The sequence below is a fragment of the Lynx rufus genome, unplaced genomic scaffold, assembly GCF_022079265.1.
Source record: "Lynx rufus isolate CCGP_SWC_20201006 ecotype Redwood Valley unplaced genomic scaffold, mLynRuf1.p SCAF_2, whole genome shotgun sequence".
In the NCBI taxonomy this organism is placed as follows: Eukaryota; Metazoa; Chordata; class Mammalia; order Carnivora; family Felidae; genus Lynx; species Lynx rufus.
In genome coordinates this window covers 32,364,356-32,381,621 of record NW_025814834.1, presented here as the reverse complement: position 1 = coordinate 32,381,621, position 17,266 = coordinate 32,364,356, and the positions used below count along the sequence as shown (strand labels likewise).

Here is a 17,266-nt window from a genome sequence, read left to right as displayed (position 1 = left end):
TAAACAATAAGTTCTCAGCAAAAAGAGGTTAGCAAAACAATACTTAACAGTTTTCTCTCCTAATTCTATAGGTTCCACGGCCTTCTCTTGGCATATATTTCCTCATCCTTATTAAATTACATTATAATAAACCACCATAGCAATCTTGAAAAAGTAAAGGAGGACAGGTAGAGGAGATGTATTTTCCATACAAGAAAGAAGAATTCTATCTCATTCATTCATGTAACAGAAATATTAAGAACTGTTAGCCAAATCTTTAAGTAGGTGTTGGGATATACTGTGAGCAAAACAGAAGAAGTCACAGTCCATGCAGAAGATAAAATGGGATGGGGCACTTAGGTGGCTCAGTCGGTTAGACGTCCAACTTCAGCTCAGGTCATGATCTCGCAGTTCATGAATTTGAGCCCCACATCGGGCTCGGTGCTTATAGCTCAAGAGCCTGGAACCTGCTTTGGATTCTGTGTCTCCCTCTCTCTCTGCCCTTCCCCCCTCACTCTGTCTCTGTCTCTCAAAAATGAACATTAACAACAACAAAAAAAAAGATAAAATGGGATGACTGAAAAAGAGCTTTTTTCAGTATTGCCAGCTAGCTCTTGAAGAGTAGCTGTTCTCCATCTCCTGCTTCACTCAGGCACTGCCTACAGGACATGGTGTGGACATGTGAACAAAGGTCTACAAGGTGGCACTCAGCCTTTACCACCACCCCCTCTATGGTGATTCACAAACCGTTCTTGACCGATTCCTTCCATTTCCCGAGAGCAGGGCTACCTACCACGCATGGGCATTCAACTGCAGCAGTGGCCCTGCCTGAGCGTTTGTGTTCTACTCATTCTCTACATTAAGGGAGTATTTTTATCAATAAAATATCAGAGAAAATCAAAGAGAAACAATCCTCCATCCTCTCATTTCTCTAACCTGGGAATCCATACAACACCCTGAAGAATACTATGGATATGATTATTTGAGTATCTGCAGATTACCTGCTAGTTTAAAGTTCATTTTTGGACCTCATAACTTCTCTTTTCTAACTTCCCACGTAATAGAGACAATCCTTCTATAGCCTTCATTACAGTCACCCAGGCTCCGCAATAATACCTCAGGCAGTTGCCTGTTCCACCAAAATATTATTTTCTTAAAACTGGCATTTATTGGGGTGCCTGGGTGGGTCAGCTGATAGAGCATGGGACTCTTGATCAGGAGTCATGGGGCTCTTGAGCCCTATGTTGGGTGTAGAGATATAAAGTGGCATTTATTGAGCACTTAGTACATACCAGGCATTATGCTAAATATGTCACATATATTAATTAGTGCATTCCCTCCTCAGGAAAACCTGATGAGTTACATATTACTATCTTCACCAAATGAAGAGAAACTGAGGCTCATTACTCCAAATTGCTCACATATTCATGCTTATTAGTGAAAGAACTAGGATTTGAAACCATGCCATCCATTCCAGGGCCTGTACCTTTAATTATAATGTCATACTTCTGTCTTATTAGTGGTGATATCTTCTTCCAAAAAATGATGCCTCTCTCCTCTTTTTCCCCCATTAACATTCCACCACTGTAAACATCACACAAGAGCTAGGAGCAAGTGTGGAGGAAACATTCTTTGTCAAAAACCAAAAGCTTAACATTTAGATTCTTAAAGATTGCAAAGAAAAAAAAAAATATATATATATATAATCAAATTGTTCCCCTAAACAAATTAACAGCTATTTTATCATTTCATCTTTAAAATGATGTGGATTTGGAAAGTTTGCATTCTCTCATAAAGGACAAAATCTGAGGGGTGCCTGGGTGGCTCAGTCCATTAAGCTTCCAGCTTTTGATTTCAGCTCACGTCATGATCTCACAGTTCATGGGTTTGAGACCTGCACTGAGCTCTGTGCTAAGAGCATGGAATTTGCTTGGGATTCTCTCTCTCCCTCTCGCTCTGCCCCTCCCCTGCTCTCTGTCTCTCTCTCTCAAAATAAAAATGAATACACTTAAAAAAAAAAACAAAGGAAAAATGTGAGAATTAAATAAAAATATTTAAGAATACAGTAGGAAATTCCGGATTACTACTGTACTATCAGATTAATTTTCTCTGTTTATGCCAAAAATTCGATTGAGATAGGTAATTCTTTTTTTTTTTTATGATTATTTATTTTTAAGAGAGACAGAAAGACAGCATGAATGGGGGAGGGTCAGAGAGAGGGAGACACAGAATCTGAAGCAGGCTCCAGGCTGTCAGCAGAGCCCGACACGAGGCTCGAACTCACAAACCGCGAGATCATGACCTGAACCAGTTGGATGCTTAACCGACTGAGCCACCCAGGTGCCCCGAGACAGGTAATTCTTAAAACTAAGTAAAAGTAATGCTCTAAAATCACAGTCCAAGTGCCAAAGGAAAACCAATGAATATATACTACCCATTTATTACTTTGGAAACACAAATAGGCTTGAAAATTAATTCTCTCACTAACATGTAAGAAGTTAAAAAACAAAATACACAACACTCAATCCTACTACTTCCACCATTATCATATAACATCTTTCTTTTAATAATGGTGTTTGAAGTTCATTTTCATATTCCACCTCTAAATATTAACCATTTTTTCCTTCTTACCTAACATACTAAAATAAATTACTTTGCCTCATTTCTTTAGGAATAAACATTTAGACCTGGGTAAGATGAGCTATATTCCAACAATTACCATGGTATATGTATTTTAGAAATGTAAGTTTCCTTTAAGTAACGTACATACACGCATACACATGTATCCAACATGTACGGAGCTCTTTCAGATAATAGATAACGTACGTCCTATTTATTCCCTCATTGTCATATTTCATGAGCAAACTCTTCCCATCATTTTTATTAATACCTTTAAAAAAACTAATTGCTGTGGGGCGCCTGGGTAGCTCAGTTGGTTGAGCGTCCGACTTCAGCTCACATCATGATCTCACAGCTTGTGAGTTTGAGCCTCGCATCAGGCTCTGTGCTGACAGCTCGGAGCCTGGAGCCTCCTTCAGATTCTGTGTCTCCCCCTCTCTCTGCCCCAACCCACTTGCATTCTGTCTCTGTCTCTCTCAAAAATAAATAAACATTAAAAAAAAAACAAACTAATTACTAAGGGGCGCCTGGGTGGCTCATTCAGTTAAGCATTGGACGTCTGCTCAGGTCATAATCTCATGTTTCGTGGGTTTGAGCCCCACATCTGGCTCTGTGCTGACAGCTCAGAGGCTGGAACCTGCCTTGGATTCTGTGTCTCCCTCTCTGCCCCTCCCTGCTCATACTCTGTGTCTTTCTCTCTTAAAAATAAATAAACATTAAAAAAATAAAAAAATAAACTAGTTACTAAACAATGTGCTTTATTACTTTCTACAAGTGTGTATTATATTTCCTGTATCCTGCATTTTACTAGAAGAACGGACTCAGTCATTATAGCCCAAAGGTGATAAGTAGAATCAGACCCTATAAATATTTACATTTGTGTAGATCCTGTGTGGCAGCATTTTTGGGTTTGTTAGAACTCATATGCCCAAGAATAAAAATACTTACATAGGCAAAATCTAGTACAGACTTTGCAGGAAAAAAAGGCAAGTCTTAAATACTAACAGTTGTGTCGTCTCAAGAACATTGATCCCTCTAAACCTCAGTTTCCATATCTGAAAAATGGGGACTCTAGAACAGATCTGTGTGACACTGTCATGCAGTGCTTCTAGCGCAGTGTCTGCTACCCTAGAGTTCTTCGATAAATGACAGCCATTATTTTTTTTTTTAATTTTTTTTTTTTTTCTTAACGTTCATTTATTTTTGAGACAGAGAGAGACAGAGTATGAATGGGGGAGGGTCAGAGAGAGAGGGAGACACAGAATCCGAAACAGGCTCCAGGCTCTGAGCTGTCAGCACAGAGCCCGACGCGGGGCTCGAACTCACGGACCACACGGACCGCGAGATCATGACCTGAGCCGAAGTTGGACGCCCAACCGACTGAGCCACCCAGGCGCCCCAGACAGCCATTATTTTTACTACTATTTGTAACTAGCGGTATGGTTTATTTCAGTACCTTGAACATTTTTAGATATAAATAGGTAGGCGATATAAATATATGAATTCAGCTTAACCTACACTTCACTAAAAGCAAATATGAAGTACATAAATTACTATATAAGCTAGCGAACAACTCCTCTGAACAAAAATATTCCTGACCTAAGAATTCTGTGAGCTGCAAAAGGGATTAAAATAATAGTGGTCATAATTAATTTTGGCTGTAAGAGACACTGTTTGTTGCCTTCCTCACAGCTGTTTCTTCTCCCCTACTTCTTTTCTGAAAGAGCCTCAATTTTGTTTGGAAGTCTGTCAATCCCTCATCTTAGGATGTGCATTCTGATTAGGCTAAGCCAAAAATAATGCAATCAACATAACCAAGGAAAGACCTGTACTACGAGAACTATAAAACACTGATAAAGAAATGGAAGATGACACAAAGAAATGGGAAGACAGTCCAATCTCATGGATTGGGAGAACAAATCTTACAACGCCCATATTACCCAAAGCAACCTATAGCTTTAATGCAATTGCTATCAAAATACTAACAGCATTTTTCATGTAACTAGAACAAATAATACTAAAATTTGTATGAAACCACAGAAGACCAAAAATAGCCAAAACAATCTTGAAAAAGAACAATGAAGCTGGAAGTATCATAATCTCAGATTTGAAGATATACTACAAACCTGTAGTAATCAAACAGTATTACTGGCACAAATAAAGGACACATAGATCAATGGAACAGAATATAAAATTCAGAAAGAAACCCATGCTTATATGGTTAATTAATCTATGCCAAAAGAGGCAAGAATATACAATGGGGAAAAGACAGTCTTTTCAACAAATGGTGATGGGAAAACTGAACAGCTTCATGTAAAAGAATGAAACTGGGCCACTTTCTTACACCATACACAATAATAAACTCAAAATGGATTAAAGACCTAAATGTGAGACCTGAAAACCATAAAACTCCTAAAAGAAAACACAGGCAGTAATCTCTTGGACATCAGCTCTAGCAACATATTTATGAGTATGTCTCCTCAGGCAAGGAAAATAAAAGAAAAAAAATAAACCCTTGTGGCTAGTCGGTTAAGCATCCAACTTCAGCTCAGGTCATGATCTCACAGCTTGTGAGCTCGAGCCCCATGTCAGGCTCTGTGCTGACAGCTCAGAGCCTGGAGCCTGCTTCTAATTCTGTCTCCCTCTCTCTCTGCCCCTACCTCACAAAATGAATAAATGTTAAAAAAAGTTATAAAAAAAACCAAACTATTGGGACCACACCAATATAAAAAGCTTCTGCACAGCAAAGGAAATCATCAACAAAAGGACAACCTACAAATGGGAGACGATATTTGCCAATGATGTGTCAAATAAGGGGTTAATATCCAAAGTATATAAAGAATTTACACAACTCAATACCCAAAAAGACAAATAATCTGATCAAAAAATGAGCAGAGGATCTGAACAGAATTTTTCCAAATAAGACATACATATGGCCAACAGACACAGAAGATGCTCAACATCACTCATCATCAGGGAAACGCAAATTAAAACCATAATGAGATATCACTTTACAACTGTGAGAATGGCTAAAATCGAAAACATATGATATAGCCAGTGTTAGGATATAGAGAAAAAGGAACCTTTGTGCACTGTTGGTGGGAATGCAAACTGGTGCAGCCACTATGGAAAACAGTATGGAATTTCCCCTCAAAATTAAAAATAGAATTACCATATGATACAGTAATTTTGCTACTGGGTATTTACCCAAAGAAAAGAAAAACACTAATTCAAAAAAATACATGCACCCTTATGTTTACTGTAACAATATATACAATAGCCAAATTATGGAAGCAACCCAAATGTCCACTGATAGATGAATGGATAAATAAGACATGGTGTGTGTACACACACACACACACACACACACACACACACATACACACCCAGAGGAGTATTCCTCAGCCATAAAATAATGAGATCTTGCCATTTGCAACATGAATGAACATAGAGAGTATAGTGCTAAGTGAAATTAGTCAGAGAAAGACAAACAGCATAGGATTTCACTCATATGTGAAATTTAAGAAACAAGTGAACAAACAAAGACAAAAACAGACTCTTAAATACATAGAACTAGTGGTTAAGGGGGCATGGGTGGGGGGACAGGAGAAATAAAGGGGATTAAGAGTACATTCTTCTTAATAAGCAAGAAGAAATGTATAAATTATTGAATTATATTGTACACCTGAAAGTATTAAAACACCATCTGATAATTGTGCTTCAATTTAAAAAATAATTAAAAAAAAAAGGTACGCATGTCCTCAGGCCAATGATTCTCAAGAGAAGGACTGTTGGTAGCTCCTGGGAAATATTTCCTCACTCTTAGACAAATACAGGGAGTAATAGTCCCTCTTCTGCTGCTGGATTTTTCTAGATCCACTGCATCATGGATCCATCATCCAGGTGATGCCTAGAACTACAGTGGTCATCTGTACCTGTGAAGTAAGCCAGCCTGAGGATAAGCTGATAAGGCAGAAGATGGAATAGGGAAAGAAGGAAGAAATTTCGGTTCTTACAACCCTGACTCCTTGAAATAACCAACTCTTACTGTCTTCATGTTATGAGACCCCTAAATAACTTTCACTTATATGGGTTATGTCTACTGATACTTACCTTATAAGAAATTAAAACTGAGAAAAATTAAAATACAAAAGTATACAAATATATGTTCCATTACCTAAGACAGCAAAATTATCATCACATGTCATGTAATCTCTTAGAAAACTCCACAATACATTTGTGAGAGAATGAGAGTGTAAAAGACAAATAACATCTCAGCATTACCGGAATAGTAATTTTGACACCACAGGCCCCTTGACAGAGTTTCAGGGACTCCCAGGGAGCTTGGACTTTATTTTGAAAACTACTGGATTGAGCTACTTTGTAATGACTTTTAAAAAATTATTTGTTGCTATAACCTAAATGATACAGTGGTATTCTCCAGGAAAGGATTATTTAATAAAGGGGTACCATTACAATACAGTTAATTTTACCAAAGCAATGAAAACTCTACCCCCAAACTCAACTGACAATTCTCAGAGAAAAGAAAAATCAATGACATAAACATGTAGACATAAGTAGTTACCCAAGAGGTAACTAAGATGGAACCAATGAGGAAAACTTAAGTCATCTCCATAATTATCTTGAACTTTTATTTTTATTTTTTTAAATGTTTATTTATATTTGAGAGAGAGAGACACACACACAGAGTGCGAGCAGGGGAGGGGCAGAGAGAGAGGGAGACACAAAATCTGAAGTAGGCTCCAGGCTCTGAGCTGTCAGCACAGAGCCCGACCTGGGGCTTGAACCCACGAGCTATGAGATCATGACCTGAGCTGAAGTTGGATGTTTAACCAACTGAGCTACCCAGGTGCCCCTATCTTGAATATTTAAATGTTTTCTTTATCAGTGTTCCAAAGATTACTAAAAATGCACTAAAAATATCAGTTCTCAAAAGCACAGTTATAGTCCGTGTGAGAAGCTCAAAAGTTTGGATAAAAGAGGGAAGAAACTCACTAAAAACAGCTCAGATGGGTCATAATATATGCATTGGCTATCAGGGCTATGGTTTGCTGGAAAAAGTGACAAAAATCATTTCTGGACCAGATATGAGCCAGTCCACTTTGAAATTGGGCACACTGCCCCCTGATGGTTCTGCTGGGTAAATACAGGAAAAGAACTAAAACACAAAATACCTATTTCCCACTTTTGGCTTTGATCTAAGTTTCCTAAAATTAGCCTGCTTTTAGATAAAAATCTCAAATGTAAAATTTAAATATTTTGTATATTCTGACCCAAAGCTTATACAGTATCCATTTCTTAGCAACATCAATCTAATTAGGGCTATTGAGTTAGTGGTCAGCTGTGGTTTAAGCATATACTTCTTTTCCTTACCATCCTTCACTATTCTCTTCAAAACTTAAAGAGAAGGCAAAAATAGTATACTTAATAGAGATATAAACGATTCTAAAATGTCCAATAACTAGCTCTATGTCTAACATCAATTAAAATTCCTAAAAAGAGGGGTGCCTGGGTGGATCAGTTGGTTAAACATTCAACCTCAGCTCAGGTCATGATCTCGCGATTCATGAGTTTGAGCCCTATGTCAGGCTCTGTGCTGACAGCTCAGAGTCTGGAGCCTGCTTCGGATCCTGTGTCCCCCTCTTTCTCTGCCCCTCCCCTCTCTCTCTCTCTCTCTAAGAATAAACATTACATTTTTTTTTAATTCCTAAAAAGAGAAACATGCTTACCTTTAGCACCAGACAATAATCTGTGGGTGCTTTGTATTTGTTCCGATAGTCCTGTCCATAATAAACATTGACATGATCCAGTTGGAGAAAGCACACCAGTTCTCGAGAGACCTAAGATAAAAACACCCAAAAGACTGAATGAACAATAATGTATAAAGAAGCAAATATCATACTTGGTTAACAGTTTCTGGTGGAGAATAAAAACTTTGCTTAGTGGAAATAGTGATATTTTGTAGATAACAAGACAGTGAGATTCTCTATAAATGTTCCTTCTTTTATGCATAATGCAACAAAAAGGCAGTCCATTTCACTTACTGCCTGCCATTCACAATGAACACACTTACTTGGAAAGGGTGGCATTTTAAAGAGACTTTAAATATAATATAGTATATTAAATACAACATAGTATAACAGAGCTCTGGAAAAAAATAAAGAATCGTGTAGTTCAGTGCTTGTAATGCATATCTCAAGTACAATGGTTCTTAAGTCAGCGTTTCCTCACCTTAAATAGAGGCAACAAAATATACCTCTTAGGATGGTGGTTAAGACTGGATAAGATGATGCTGTAAAGAGTTTAAAACAGTGCTGGTCCCTAGTAAGCAGAGAAGTGACAGCTACCAAACGGGCCCTCAGCAGGAGCATATTATCCCAGTGAGGCTGAAATGCCTATAATCCCAAAAATCTATTCTCCCCAAACAATAACAAGCAAAACCTACTCTGACAGAAGTTCCAAAAATACTAAATAACAGTATGATTTCAAATGTGACAAGATAATTGAGATGGGCCCAATGAATGACCAAAGTGTGACCACTTTCAGGGGTCTTTTTCTTTATAACAGATCAATAAACAAAGCAGTATCCTGTGTGTCCTACAAGAGTTGAAACCATCAGAGCCTGGATTCACCCTGTCAGCATACTCACTGCAGATTAAAATCAATTGCCATAATGAGGAAGCTCAAAAGCCAACAGAAGGGACACACCTTTGCTTTTCCTTTAGGGACATAGTAGATACCAGATGCTCGCAAGAGAAAATAACGCTTTTTCCAGGACTTTTTACCATCATCTTTCAGCCACAGGACTCCTTCAATTTCTGGTACAGTTACAGAACTTCCACAAAAACATTCCTAAAATAAGAAGATGATTTGGAAAGACATGTGATCTTTTGATTCTCAAAACAAAACTGTGTTTAGCCTGTAAAATCCATGATACTATAATTAAACCAAAATGGCTTTGTAGTAAAACCACATTGCTAATTTTACCTCAGTTAGAACATCCTATTCTAAACATCATGCAGATTTATTGTGAAACAACTATGGCTATCCCTATGAACTTTGACCTGACACTTAAAAAAAAAAATTTTTTTTAAATGTTTATTTTTGAGATAAAGACAGAGTGGGAGTGGGGGAGGGGCAGAGAGAGCCGGGAAACACAGGATCTGAAGCAGGCTCCAGGCTTTAAGATGTCAGCACAGAGCCTGACATGGGGCTTAAACTCACAGTCCATGAGATCATGACCTGAGCCAAAGTTGAACGTTTAATTAACCGAGTGAGACACCCAGGCACCCCCCCTTTTTTTTTTAACTTAGAGACAGCGCGCGCACACGAGTGAGCATGGGTATGCAGGTGCGGGTGACAGGGGCAGAGGGAGAGAAAGAATCTTAAGCCGGATCCACGCTCAGGGTGGAGCCTGACTCAGGGCTCCATCCTATGACTCTGAGATCATGACCTGAGTCAAAAATCAAGAGTCAGATGCTCAACCAACTGAGCCACCCAGGTGTCCCTACCTAACACTGTTTTGAAGAAAGTAAGCTGAACTGTCAACTGAGCTGCATGTAACAGGATTTAAATGCATCTGTAAACAGCATTTACACTGTAACACTAAATTTAATAAATTAGTATAACACTAAATTTAATAAAAGTCTCAGAGCTAACATAAGCATTAGATTTTATTTTTTCTCCAAATTAACAACACATTTTGATTAGCTGTCAAACTAAATTTTAAAAGAAAGCAACCTGCTAAGTGATAAATTAAAATTTACAATTTAAAAATTATCAATTTATATGATTCTAAAACAAAGAGGTCATTTATTTTCTAAAGATTTATTTTTTTTAATTTTTTTTTAAACGTTTTATTTATTTTTGAGACAGAGAGAGACAGAGCATGAACGGGGGAGGGGCAGAGAGAGAGGGAGACACAGAACTGGAAGCAGGCTCCAGGCTCTGAACCATCAGCCCAGAGCCCAACGCGGGGCTCGAACTCATGGACCGCGAGATCGTGACCTGAGTTGCAGTCGGACGCTTAACTGACTGAGCCACCCAGGCGCCCCAATTTTCTAAAGATTTAAAACTAGGTTGAAAGCAATGTAAACTCAACATTATGAATTCTAATGTCTATATTAGATAAAAATGTAATTAAAAAATCAGTTATGTATTTGGTAAGAGAAAAATAGAAATCCTTACTAAATATTAACATAGAATATTTTGAACCTAAATTAATTTCTCTCTTCTCCAAGTACAGAGAAATCAGGAATTATAAAGAGGATTTTTTTTTTAACGTTTATTTATTTTTGAGACAGAGAGAGACAGAGCATGAACGGGGGAGGGGCAGAGAGAGAGGGAGACACAGAATCGGAAGCAGGCTCCAGGCTCTGAGCCATCAGCCCAGAGCCCGATGCAGGGCTCGAACTCATGGACCACGAGATCGTGACCTGAGCTGAAGTCGGACGCTTAAACGACTGAGCCACCCAGGTGCCCTAAAGAGGATTTTTAATTGTAACTAGTATTACTATGAAAAGGTGAGTGTTGATCTTCATTTTCCTAATTGCCTTTTTGCTAACTAAGTTTATTTTGGTTTTTAAATATACTCACTTCTTTGATTTTAGTTCTCTAAAATCAGCAAAGGCCAAAAAACAAAAAACTGAATTATGTTTGAATTTATTTTATTAACATTGGGGCGTATGTATGTGTGTGTGCGTGTGTGTATATGTATGTATATATGTGTACATCTTAAAAGATCATGATTTATAAAATTATTTGAATTATATAAAGGTAAGGCTTGAAGTATTCCGTAAATAACTAAGTATATTCAAATTTCTCTTTGGGTAAATAGATAAAACACCACAGTCATGTCCTTCATTGACTAGCCTTTTTTCCCCACCTGTCTGCTTCTAACAGCTCATGACTCCTTTTTAGTCCACTGATATATTACTTGGCAAAATAACAGATTTTAAGAGGTTCTTCAGTGGCCTAACAGTCACATAGTTGAATTCTCCCCCTCAGGATATGGAGGAATACAGGCTTCTCTAGTTGCAAGTGCAATTATGAATATATAGCATTGATATACTCAACTTCAAAAAAGGTGCTTAGTATTTTAATATTTTAATGTGCAGAAAAAAGGCGGTGAGGGGAGTGAAGAGTCATACCTCCAACAGCACTTCTTTATTTCTATCTGCCATCTCAGCGGTTTCCTTTTTCCCCAGAAGATAATTCTGGAAAAATAAATAGATGAAAGTTAAGGAATAAACCCACCCTATTATTCCCTTGGAACAGGTGCATATATGATTTCTTCTAGAGATTTCGCAATTGTGTCTTCTTGTATAGAATGAGAGGAATACTGCTCTGAAAAGTAACTGGTGCATGAGCATCAGGGCTAAAATGCCTCCTCCTCCTCATTTTTCCCAATATCTTGAACTATTCCATAAACAGCCCTGCCCCAAATCCGGAGGTGATATCACATGTAACAGATGGCAAATGTTTTCAACAACTGATGAAAGGACCTGAAAGGTTTACAAATTTAGTAGAGTAAGGCAAATTTCCTTAAAATATGCTAAGCTTAAGTGATCCAGATACAAAAATTTTAATTTGTGTTCTGGCTTTAAGAGAAGAAATTCTCAATTCTCTGAGACTATCATTATATCATTTGCTTGACTCAACTAAAATCTGAATTCTAATTCTAAACTTTTTCATAATCACGTATAAAAGGATCTATTAATATTCCCAAATGTGTACTGTTCACTAAAAATATCTGGTAAAAATGTATCATGATTAAGCTGTCTGAAGGATAATTATTTAATACTTTTAACACTGCAACCATTTTTCATTACTTCCTTTTATAGTGGAGTTGTTTTCTCTTACCTACTGATTTTTATAAAATATTTGTGTTAGGAAATATTAAACATTCTGAAATAAGCAAAGATGCCAAATAAATCAAGGTAACTTAAACTAGAAGGTAGAATCATTTATAATCAAGGTTACTGAGATTTTTTAAAAAGTCAAAATAAAGTGTCAACTGGATAAATGGAGGAAGTAGAGAATTTAAATATGAAAGTACTTTTCTTTGATAGATGAGAAGCTCACCAAATAAACAGCTGAGTTCAACAGCTCTGGATTACAAAGAGGAGAAACCTGGTATCTCCCTGGAGTTCCTTCTGATGCCCCAAAGGCTCACCCCATCTGGCTCTGTGAGACTGGTAGCCTCTTTGAGGCCTGACACCAGGGCCCCAGCAGACCTTCCACTTCAGCAGTAGTGAATGCTCCCATGAGGTTTTGCAACCACAATGCTCCAACCAGGTGGTTGTCAGTTTTTTGTTTTTTTTGTTTTAAACTCTATTAACTTAAAAGTAATAGAATAATGTAAGGTGAACATTTAGAAATCATGGCTTCTGTAAGTTATTCAGTCTCACCTGTGGGTTTTTGAAAAGTGCATATTTTTCTATACGTTCCATAAATATAAGCTTGTTTTGGCTATCTCTTGTCCAATTAAGAAGATTTTCAACCAAGTTTTCATGGTCTTCAAAGATTCTCTCTGTCCCAAGATAAAATATCAATATTTTGTTAGTATTCATCAGACCTGCATCAAAGGTATGCAACCTTGTGAAGTAATTCAGAGCGGAACCACACAATTTTAACTGACATTATAGTCCCTGGCCCTTAGGGATTATCTGGTCTTCCCTCTATTTTCATATAAGGAAATGTGCCCTGTGGTGTTAACTGATTTCAGCAAAGTCACACAGATGCTACATGGAAGAACTGGGACTAAAGTCTAGGTCTTCTGACTTCTGCGTCTTCCTCAGCCTTCAGCCTTTGCCATCCCACCCTTGAAAAAACAAACAGCAAAATCCCCCAGCATGTTAGTTGCATTTCATAAATTCTTATATTAAGTATTCCCAATAGTATTTAGTTCTTATCATTTAAAAAATTTCCAAGATGTTTTCTTCTTTGGTCTATTGGTTTTAATTTTAAACAGATATATTTTCTAATTTCCAAATTAGGAATCAAAGAACATGTCTTATATATTAACCCATGTTCAAGGAACACATCCTAGATATGGATTTTTTGAAATTTCCTTTCAGGTGCTTATGGACTGACATTTGAATCAGTTTTTGAAAATATTCCATCTCTGCTTGAAAAGAATGCACACTGTCCTGTTATTAGTGTTCTTAATATGTCTATTAGATCAAACTTATTTTTCAAATCTCCTATATCCTTTTTTGTCTGCTTGATTATACTGATCACTGAAGAGATTCTTAGGTGAAAAAGTTCTACTACAAAGGCTGACTTGTGAATTTCTCTTGGTAGTTCTCTCAACTTTTGCTTTATACATTGTAATGCCATTATTAGATTAACATTTAGAATGATTACATCTTCCTGGTGAAGATGTGTGGTTTCCTTTCCTAGTGATGCATTTTGCTTAGTCTATTTTGTCTGATCTTAACATAGTTATCTTTTTTTTTAGTGAGTATCTTTCACACTCCTTTTACTTTCAATCTTTCTGTGTCTTTAGTATTGTAATAGGTCTTTGGCAAGCAGGTGCATTTTACATTTTGTTTATTCATCCTTAATAATCTTTACTGTTTAACGGAATAATTGACAGTTCTTATAATTTGTTTTCACCATCTTATTTTGGGTACTTAGTAGTCCCTCGTTTTATTCATTCAACAAATACTGAGTGATCACATACTGTCTGAAGTATGTATGTTTGAAGCACTGTGCCATATATGATTAAATTAACAGTTTGTTAAGATACTGTAGCTAATTGTAATAGAGAAATATTACATATGTGGGTCTTTAATCTATAGCTCTGGATATATTCCAAAAACTAGCATCCAAACATTTTCTGTGTACCATGATGCCATACCTATAAACTCAAACCTTTCTAATTCTCTCAGAATAGTTATCAGCATTATTAGAATATATTTTATACATGTTAATAAACTAATAACTTATGGCTTAGTTTTGGGGGTGATGTATGTGTGTTCTGTGACCAAAGAATAATTAAACTTTTATTTCTCTGGAAACTGCTGTGAAATATTTAAAGATACAAGAGGTAGGAAGAGCAATGCAAATACTTTTTAAAATAAAATATAAAGTTGAAATTGATTACTGATTCAATAATACCTAATAAAATAATAATTGCCAGGTTGCTATAATCACACAACTAATAATATAAAAAGAAAACTTTTTAAAGAGTCCATGATGGCATTAAAAATGAGGAATTTTTAAAATTAGAAAATACCACACTACATTACAAATCATAGAAAACTAAGATTTAGTACATCTAGCTAAAAATAAAAAAAAGATGTTTTATGTTTTCCCTTTTAAAAGTCAAATGCTGGTCTAAGGAATTCAGAACAGGGATGCCTCAGTGGCTCAGTCAGTTAAGCATAGGACTTTGGCTCAGGTCGTGATCTCATGGTTTGTGGGTTCGAGCCCCGCGTCAGGCTGTGCTGACAGCTCAGAGCCTGGAGCCTGCTTCAGATTCTGTGTCTCCCTCCCTCTCTTGCTCTCTGCCCCTCCCCCACTTGCACTGTCTCCCTCTCAAAAATAAACATTAAAAAAAAAAGGTAAGACTTGTTTTTAAAAAAATAAGGAACTCAGAACAAATGTGAATAGATATAATGATTTTTAGCAAGTGTGTCTATTTATGCAGTTACTTAAGGGAAAAAGTATTTTCTTACTTAAAAAAAAAAAGTTTTAGCCATAAGATCTGAAGTGAACTGGGAATGATCTTGCATTCAAAGAAATCTCAAAATACTTGATGAAAAAAAAGATAGTGTATGAAATCCAAAGTTATATATAGAAAAAAATATATATAGATGTCTCAAAGTGTTTTTGTTAACACGCAAGCTGTTAGAATTACATAGAAACGAAAAAGTAAGTAAAGCAATTATACTACTAACCCATTTGTAATTCAGAGATGGTTTCTACGAGTGACCAGTCTAAACTATAACCGCAGTGGGATTTGTCCATTAGGTTGTCCAGCACTTGTCTCACCGTCTGCCTCTCATCCACCATCATTGTTTTAGAACTATCGTCAGACATGTGAACTCTGATCACCAACTATAACAGGTAAAAGGAAATTAAAAACAAACCGAAAAATAGGCATTCTAGAAATTTCTTCCAATATCAAGCAATGTTCTGAGTAATGTTCTTAGTTAAATATAAATTAAAACACAAATAATGACTTTATTATGCAAGAAACTCTAAAATTAGGTATCAAATAACCTACCTAAACAAATTTAAAGCATTTTTAAGGTTATCAGAAGACAACTGTGTTTTAGAATTTAAAACAAAGTTATTTCTTTATAATACATTTTATCTCCAAAAATACATGCGGAAAATGTATTAGGAAGAAATACCCCTCTGTCTCTCCGTACCTTAGAAGTATGGTATATAAGCAAGGCAATTCTTTATAAATCTGATTTTAAAAATCCCAAACCAGGAAAACACCCAAATATCACCTTTTTCACTTGAGCCTCTTTAATTTTCTCCAGGGCAACTCTGATCTTCTCAGCTTTCAATTTTGCTGCCTGTTCTTCCTGTGAACACAAAGCACTTCAGGTAAACTGATGCTAAAATAATGAGAATTTTTGAAAAGTCTTTTTATCTTAAGGATGTTTGCCAGCATTGAATTTTAGTAAGAATATAACTTCAGCCACTTACATAGAGCACATTTAAAAAATAACCCTACTCACTAAGATAGACATACAAAGAACATTTTTAAGATGAAGACTTGAAGATCTCTTATAAGACCAGATTCCACCTTCTAAAGGAAAAGCAATCTGTAATGTAGTAAATCTATCAATCTGAAGCAGATAAATTTCAGGTTCTGAGGTAGGAGAAACAGGAATGCATAATGTGCTGTGGTATGGTCCTGCCAGTTTGTCACACCTGCACAATCCCTCAACTCTGAATTTACACTCGCCTCTGAAGTCCGGGCAATCTTCTGCATACTAATGTTTTGTTCTATTATACTAAAAATGTATCTTCATCATAAACAGCAAAAAAAAAAAAAAAAAAAAAAAGTATCAGTTTATTTCTTTGCACTGACATAAAAGTCCCTAATAAAAAATACAGGTATGTTCTCATTAATATACCAATTCAGATAGAGAAGAATGCATTATACACTAGGTTTCATTCTACCTTAAAAAATATACAATATAACCAATGTCTTATGTCAGTTAAACTCAAATTTGTTTCTAACTCACTGATGAAATTTTTAAAATTTCAAATATAATTTCAAATATAATTTTCCAAATATCTAATTTCTAGTAACTTCTTTATAAAATTTAGATAAGTAGTAATAAAATTATCAAGAACTACAACTACAGTTACACAGTTTAGTTTTTCCTAAAATAACATATAGTACTGTAATACTGGTACTTACTTGCACTTTCCAGCAATAGGCCATTGTATACTGTAGCCTTAATCTCCAGTTGAGAAAAACTCATATAAGTAAATCTTCACTTATGAAGGATTACTTTCTATTTCTAAGCTTTTGATTACTCTGGAAAATATCTAAGAAAAACATACACTACCATCTTATACATTCCTATATTTAATATAAGACTTAAAACAAAAGAAAACCCTGGTTATATCAGCCAACTTTACCTGCTCTGGATTATGATTAAAAAATACAATC

At 36.2% G+C, this 17,266-nt stretch overlaps 1 protein-coding gene across 2 annotated transcripts in view; it reads right to left on the bottom strand.

The window, feature by feature from the left end:
• RAPH1 (Ras association (RalGDS/AF-6) and pleckstrin homology domains 1) overlaps positions 1 to 17,266 on the bottom strand; it is a 62,123-nt gene that overhangs the window by 12,072 nt on the left and 32,785 nt on the right. For both annotated transcript variants that reach the window (XM_047085015.1, XM_047085016.1), the window contains 6 exons: positions 16,086 to 16,163; positions 15,525 to 15,684; positions 13,029 to 13,150; positions 11,769 to 11,834; positions 9,328 to 9,471; positions 8,349 to 8,459 (listed from right to left, as the gene is read on the bottom strand). In XM_047085015.1, the coding sequence (XP_046940971.1) occupies positions 8,349 to 8,459; positions 9,328 to 9,471; positions 11,769 to 11,834; positions 13,029 to 13,150; positions 15,525 to 15,684; positions 16,086 to 16,163 (681 nt within the window). The remainder of the gene's footprint in view (positions 1 to 8,348; positions 8,460 to 9,327; positions 9,472 to 11,768; positions 11,835 to 13,028; positions 13,151 to 15,524; positions 15,685 to 16,085; positions 16,164 to 17,266) is intronic.